Source organism: Teleopsis dalmanni, chromosome X (genome assembly GCF_002237135.1).
Source record: "Teleopsis dalmanni isolate 2A chromosome X, ASM223713v2, whole genome shotgun sequence".
NCBI classification, from domain to species: domain Eukaryota; kingdom Metazoa; phylum Arthropoda; class Insecta; order Diptera; family Diopsidae; genus Teleopsis; species Teleopsis dalmanni.
The window spans coordinates 98,067,841-98,075,378 of record NC_051848.1 but is presented as its reverse complement, the minus strand read 5'-3'; the positions used below and the strand labels follow the sequence as shown (position 1 = coordinate 98,075,378).

Below are 7,538 nucleotides of genomic sequence, written 5' to 3'. Positions count from 1 at the left end.
TTAACATAAATAGTTAATGACCATAAATTTACATATTATTTTTAAGATATATAAGAAAATTTGATCCTAGCTTTCAGATGACATCATTTTCTGCAACAAAAATCTGTCAAAATAATGACAATCACGATTTCAACAGTACTTTCGAAATGCAATGGCATTTATATCATTGACATTGAGATACTCCTACTTCCAAAGTCAAATAAAAATAGAAAGTTCTTGCCAATTTATTTGAGGGGAAACGAAGAACAGCAAGTTAATGTTTGTAGAAAGGGCCATTGTTAGATTTGAAAAATTTTATTGAATGCAAAAGGTCGATTAACTCAGACTTTCCAAAACGCTTCGGAAAGACAGCAAAACGATAATTAAATGGTCGCAATCGTATTGTCGTGAATGTTGTGTACAACTACTTAGAAAAAGAAGTTGGTGCAAACATTTTAGTTCAATTGGTGTATATATTGGTGAACACAACACAAAAATTGCAGATTATCCTAAAAATGTTCAATATGGCAACAAAATTTGGCAAATCTAGAGTAAATTTAGATTAAGTCCAAATTCAACAGATACAAACGCCATTAGATAGAACACTCAAAGACTTAACTGAAAATGATGCACTATTCGGAGATGCATCAATTTTGCTTTAAGATGATTTTCAACAAACTGACAGCAACACCACGTCCGACATTCATAGATGAAAAAACAAAACTACAAATATAGTTAGCCTTACGTTAAATGGAAACCTTTGTTGTAACTGAAATTCACTTTGTATGTCTAAAACACATACATAAAATCGGTTCAGAGCTGGTTCGAAAGGGGTTCAGGACAACATCTTAGAGATATAGTTATGCATAAGTTTAAGGTGAAGCATTAGTTTATTTATACGCACATGAAAACGCAACCGTGGATCGACCAGTGTATAATAAACGAACTTTATTAATATTAAATAAAGGACAATTAAATAAATAACATAAAGCATGCTAATATGAAACTGTCTTCCACTTAAGAACTGCAATATAAATACTCAAGAACACTGAAGGAAGTACTATAGTTCAGACGTTTTTCTAAAGTTTTTACATAATTTTAGGCGAGTTTTCATAGAAATTGCCATTATTCGCATGTTTCACTTAAATTTCAGATTGCAGCTGCCCTAATTGCACATATGTGGAATGTGAATGCACCCAACTCCCGTAAGAAACATTAAATTAGAATGTTAAAAGTATAAAACATTACTCAGCCAGAACTCACTGCTCCATGTTAAATCCATGTTTTTTTTCTAATATAATACAGTGATTGTCAAGATGGTCAAATCCACGTGTGAAGATAACCAACTATTTAAGTAAATAAAAACAAATACAATTGCTACAGATAAACATGGTGGTGGCGGTGTGCTTTTACATTATATACTGTGTGTTTGTAATTGTTATATCATAATTTTTTAATATCGTTTAATTAACAATTTTATTCATAATATGTTATTCTAAATTAGAAATAAAACTGGTAAAAAAAGAAAGACTTATAGTGTTAATTTATGAGGAATTGAAACAAATTTTGGTTCGTTGAGTTGGCTGTTCGTTAAATCGCCAAAATGTCCGGCTAAAAACAATTGTAGGCTCTAATAGGGTTACAGGGGTTTATTATGAATGTGCGTAGAGGTAGAGTTGAAATGCGTTAAACAAATTATTCATATAATGAATTAGACAAGACTGAAGGACATGTAGAAATACTGGGGCGAAATGAAAGTAATTTATGGATAAAGAATGGTAAAGGTGTCATATTCTCTGTTTGATCTAATTATTCCTGTGCATGTGTGTAAAAATTTTTAATGGCACGAAAATTCTTTTTTTGATTGTTATCTTTAGAATTTTCTCAGTTACCAAGAACCCCATCCCAAAATCGGCGAGCATACCGGGCTAGCCATAGTGGCATGAGCGACTTCTGAAAGCGTCAATGTACCAACAGGCAGACACAACATATAGAAAACATGCACAAACATTTATTTTATGACAAGATATTTGTGTAGGTTGAGCCTAGTACTAACAACCATATCTTACGAAAAATCAACATAAAACTCCATATAAAAAAGCTTTCTACAATGTTAAAGTTTTTCAAAACATCTTTATTATTGGAGTTTTATTAATTTTTCGCACATAACGGTTATTAGTAATATGGCTAGCTTTAAAAAGCAAATTTGATATTTCATATTATTAACTGAGAAATGTTATTTCATTATTTTGTGAATTGTAAATATTTTGCACGCATCCTTTACACTTAATGTATCAAAATATAAAATCAAATACTCAAAAATCCTTCGACTAATTGACTATGTTACGGACATAAATACAGTGGCAAAAAATTCTTTGAAAACATATTTTCAGTTCAATTTAGTTCAACTTACATAAAGTTTTATCAATAGTTCAGATCAGATCTGTTCCATGGGTTACCTCAAGTAGAACTTGAGTAAAATCCAAATAACGTATTAACTGAAGCACCAATCAAATGAGATGTCATATTACACTAAATTCCATTTCAAGCTTTTCATAAACAAAACAATTAAAATTACAAGTTCACGTTAAAGATATGGAAAAGTTTTAAACATTCTTACTTTATTAAGTAATTAATTAATTTAATAGTTATTGAATTCAATTTCAAAACGGAACATCTGATTTATATATTAACACAAATTGTGGATAAGTCAACACCTGCATAGTCAAGGTGTTGACTTATATTATATAAATAAAAATGACTATAACCGCCTCATTGCACGCATCTCGAGATCATAGATGATATTCGAGACGGTCAGTTTAGCTTCCACTGCCAAATATCTGGGTAGCCTTTTGACAGTTTCGCTTACACTTCTAAAAAATAAGTCATATGTATTTCTAGTTGATACGAGTGTATCCGATTCTGATTCGTCTTCATCTTTGTTTGATTGCGTGTCTTCAGCGTATTTTGCACGTTTAGTGTTCATATTTTTTTTTGTACGATGCACACGTTTTGTTTGGTACACATTCTCTTCGCATTCCTCAATTCTTTGAGAACTAAATACAAAAGAGTTTATTCAATTAATTAAATTAATGCAATTTGCCTTACTCTAAGTTAATATCATATAAAATACAAAGTATGCTAGAAAAACATGCTAACATCTTACCTTTCCACGTAATTTTTATATATGTTCGTTCTGTATTCTCCATGAGCAATTTTTTCATGTAACTTCAACTTAGTTTCAGACCAAGGGAGAGTAATATTCTTATTACAAACTTTGCAAAATGCCATCAATGCATTTTGACCGTCATAAGAAACCCAATCATACTTCTTTCGTAACTCGTCACTAATACACGAATAAGTTTTACTATTAATTATGAACAAAGTCTCATTCTTTATTTTTTCTGCAGTTTCACTAAAATTGTGGAAAAATATTATTTTAAAAGGAATGACTTATACTATTGAAACACGTACTTTACTATCGATTGATCCTTGTGTATTAATGTTAGAAATTTCGTATGATTACATCCTCTAGTGTGATGTTTAAAATAAATTGATTTTATGTAAATATCACAGAGCACACAATAGCTCTGTTCTTTAAAATTAGTTAGAGTTAACAACCAATTATTCCTAAAATTTAGTTAGTATTCAAAAGTGGATTTGTTAAAAAAGTTAAATTATTACATAGTAAAGACGCCATTCTCCTCTCCCGATCCATTCAATTTAACTGCGTCTTTGTGTGCTTGGGATCTTTGGTGGCGTTCTCGCAAGTGAATATACTTGCAATTTATTTTAATTAAGCAAAACTTGCACATACCAATTGTTCCTTCACCCCGTTCGAGCCAGTAATAACTTTTTAACCACTGATACCAAATGAAATCTAGAAACTCATTAAAATTAAACAACTCATTTCTCATTTTATTAGAGGCTTCATCATTAGATTCAATTTCTCTCTTTAAGTGCATATTTGAGCTATAAAAAAAATCCCATATAGTTAAAATATATGATTGTTTTAACAAATAATTAATTTACTTATTTAGTTCTTTATATTCCATAAACTCCAATTGATATGATGAAAATTCCTTATGTAAAATTGATTTGCTGTGGCGTTTAAGCCTTTTTAGACAAATTTTTACATCACAACATACACAATAGTAACCTTTTTCTTCATCTCTTGCAATCCATTTATATTTTCTGCAAGCAGAAGTCCAATTTTCACAATTCAAATACTCCTTTCTACCCCAATATTTCTTGTAAACACAACCGGAGAATTTTGGATTTTTGAAGTCTCCAATTTGAATTATGCTTGTTGGATTTATTTTTATTGTGTTATCCATTTTAAATTTGCTAATATTCCAATTATATCCAATTAAGAATATTTATAAAACATGTCCACTTCCGCAATGACGCTGAGCTCGCAAAAAATTTCACTCAAATGTCTTACTATGGTTACCAGATATTGACAGATATTGATAGATATTGCCAGATGTTGCTAGATATTGCTAGATATTGCCAGATATTCTAAATATCTGGTCAACACTTATCAAAGTCATTTGAAAGTGGGATAATTAAACATTAAATTTAATTAGTAGGGAACTCTATAAGAAAAACCTTTATCAGATTCAAATCGGTCATAAATGATCGAATTTTTAATTATTGAACGGATATATTGAGCTTAAAAATAGTGTAAAATATGTATGGAATACCAAAGAATTGTTTCTAATTATTGATTGTTTTAATCATGCTAAATATATATAATAATTGTTCGTTTTTGTTTAAAGCTCTTGTTGTTTTATATAAACGCGAAAACATAATGTAGATATACATGTGGCGAATCGGACACACATACTTCAGCGCAGTGGCGACGCGTGCCCTATCTGGAAGGGTGTGCGGCCCTTCTATAAAGTTGTTTTTACATGTACCACTTAAATGAACGTATATGAGATGTTTTATTAATAATAACTATATTTTATTAGGCAACAATATATTCGCAGTATTATATTAACAATTCATTAACAAAATAACATATTAAACAAATTAAATTAATAATTTATATATAAGTTTCATTGGCGGCATCCTGTTATGTTGTTAGAATTATGGAAACGAAAGTTTATTTAAAATTTTTGAAGTAAACCAGAACGAAAATACTGAACGAACTTAACATTTTGATCTAAATTTATTACCATTAACACCCCAAATATACTACAATGGTCGTGAAAGAGTGGGTGCCGCAGAACACGTTTTGAGAACTGCAAACCGTTCATCCAATCATCAGACAAGGATCCGATTGTGCATTTATTGAATTTGTTAAAAGAAATTATGATATAGACAATAGACAAGCAAGCCTTCAATTGCTTGAAAGAAGAAAGACCAATATTGTTACAGAGGTAACTTTAAATCTTCTTACTCCTATGCTCTGCAAATTGACAGATATTATCAAACAAAAATTAGTATCAACTCATTATGAAAAATATGTATTTTGTCTTAAGTATAACTTTTGAAACGCTGACTGTGTCAATATTTTCTCAAAGTAAATTTGTTTTTTTTTAATTCTGCGTGAACACAATTAATTATCGGAGGTATACTAATAAACTATATAAATAATCAATTAGCTATCACAAGTTATTGTTTGATTGAGATTGTGTTTGTGTTTGTGATTGTCATGTGAAAAGTTTGCAATTTTAAATCTAATTAAATCGGGGATCAAGCAATCTCCAAATATAGTTTCACAAACTTATAAATATGCAATTTAATTTTTAACTTACCTCATGTTTATGTTCTTCACTTATATCAAAGGATTTTTGCATTTCAAAAACAATAAAAATAAACTTTAATTTCAAAGGTGTTGGTTTGAAAACCACCAACTGCTGATGCGTTTTTCCATTTAAACATTTGCAATAAATATTTTTCATTTTTTCATTTTTTTAGAAAGCATCCTGTCTTGAACAAACAATCCATGTAAAATATTGTTTTTTGAAGGTTTTTTATTCATGAACGCATACACTTATTGCATAGTATTGAAGACCAGTAACCAACCACAATTATTGCTTAATTACTAATAAGAAATCCATACCCGTTTCTTAGAATTCAACTGCTATTGCAGCCCAAGCCTCCTCATTCCGTGCTTTTGTTATAAACTTTATGTCCGTGATCGTACACGACAGCTAACTTTCGAACCGAACTTTCGACCGACAAAGTATTGCAATTTATTCCTATTTGTGATAATTTCTAATACTTTCACTTCAAATAATAATAAACTATGTTACAGCAAATTGAGTTCCTACACAGCTCTTATAAAGCGTCTTTGCCTGACGCTTTGCAGCAAATTGCTGAACTATAGTTGACATTTACCTGTGATGCAGTGATGGAAAACGCAAAAACAAGAAAGTGCACATTGCTGAATCAAGATTACACAAATGACATTATTTACACAAATGAATATGTGAAACATAAGCAAAACACAAATAAATTTATATATTATTTGTACGTATGTATTAAAATTAATACTGTATTATAAATATTTGAACGCTTTTTAATAGTGTTCAATAAATATAAATCATAAAAAAATTTATTGTAATGGCGCTTCAATTGGTAAATCTGGTGTTACTTTTTTAATCGAGATTCACTCTTGGTTTAAGGTTTAATTTTCATTTTTGATTAGTTAATCTGCATAACACTCGAGATTAATGCGCAGCACTCGAGATTAACTCGAATATGACAGTCTAGATATTTTGCCAGAGTAGCACGATTACCCCGAAATTAACAGCTGTTTAATGTGACTTGACAAATAATGTATGATGTGATCGATATATGTATTTATGAAAAATAAAAATGTCTACTAACACTACTTAAAAAAATGTTAGAATACCTTAAAAATGTTCGATTGAACAACATTTGACAGATCTAGAGTAAATCTTGATTGAATCCAGACTTTCCAATCGGATATGTATACGTCATATGTTAAGTTTACCAATTGAGAGTTAATACTAATTTAGAAACATGGTACGTTAAAACAAATGTAATAGTTTTTATTATTAAAACTCGCAAATTGTACAATTTTCACGGATCATAATCAGACTTCAACTCAAAGTCCTATGTTATGGAGTATTACACTACTTTAGTAGTGCTACTTTTGTACTTTAGTACTTTAGTAGTGTAATAGTAGTGGCCTTTGACACATTTTAATTCTCAATGTTAATTTTTGTATAGTTTTAAGCCAAAATACATATATGAAGCATTTATTTATAATATAACAATATAAATATAGATAAAATACAATAAAATACATATTCATAGAATGTGGAATATAAAAATGTATATAAATACAAAGAAACTAATGCTATTATTATTAATAACAATAATTCCAACATAACAATTCTAATAGAATGCTCTGTACTTTTAAACTATTAATAAATAAATACACATATTATGGATATATACTTTAAATTGTGGTATATAATTTAAATAAATCAATACATCTACTAAAATGGTTTTTAATAAAAACGTTTCTAATGTATCTAAATTTATATAATTGTTTATCTGGCGAAATTTCTTGCCGA

The 7,538-nt window shown here is 29.3% G+C and overlaps 1 protein-coding gene across 2 annotated transcripts; it reads right to left on the bottom strand.

Moving 5' to 3' along the window:
- Window positions 1–2,567: 2,567 nt before the first annotated feature.
- Window positions 2,568–6,359, bottom strand: LOC119687670 (protein suppressor of variegation 3-7-like). Of its 2 annotated transcripts, none has more exons than XM_038102078.1 (6): window positions 5,745–6,359; window positions 4,012–4,577; window positions 3,664–3,951; window positions 3,454–3,609; window positions 3,146–3,394; window positions 2,568–3,035 (listed from the first exon to the last, which is right to left on the bottom strand). In XM_038102078.1, exons 2-6 carry the CDS (start codon window positions 4,314–4,316, stop codon window positions 2,741–2,743), a joined length of 1,293 nt encoding a protein of 430 aa, XP_037958006.1. In that variant the 5' UTR covers window positions 4,317–4,577; window positions 5,745–6,359; the 3' UTR covers window positions 2,568–2,740. The 2 variants fall into 2 exon arrangements, with proteins under 2 accessions (XP_037958006.1, XP_037958007.1); XM_038102079.1 differs by having other exon boundaries at window positions 4,012–4,518.
- Between the last annotated feature and the right edge of the window lie 1,179 nt (window positions 6,360–7,538).

What these genes read in the sequence shown, in the direction of transcription:
- LOC119687670 (XM_038102078.1), bottom strand. Translation starts at nt 4,316, where the DNA reads ATGGATAACACAATAAAAATAAATCCAACAAGCATAATTCAAATTGGA. An exon ending in GAATATAAAGAACTAAATAA is followed by an intron (nt 3,952 to 4,011) that starts GTAAATTAATTA and finishes TTTTTTTTATAG; the next exon opens with CTCAAATATGCACTTAAAGA. An exon ending in AAGGATCAATCGATAGTAAA is followed by an intron (nt 3,395 to 3,453) that starts GTACGTGTTTCA and finishes CCACAATTTTAG; the next exon opens with TGAAACTGCAGAAAAAATAA.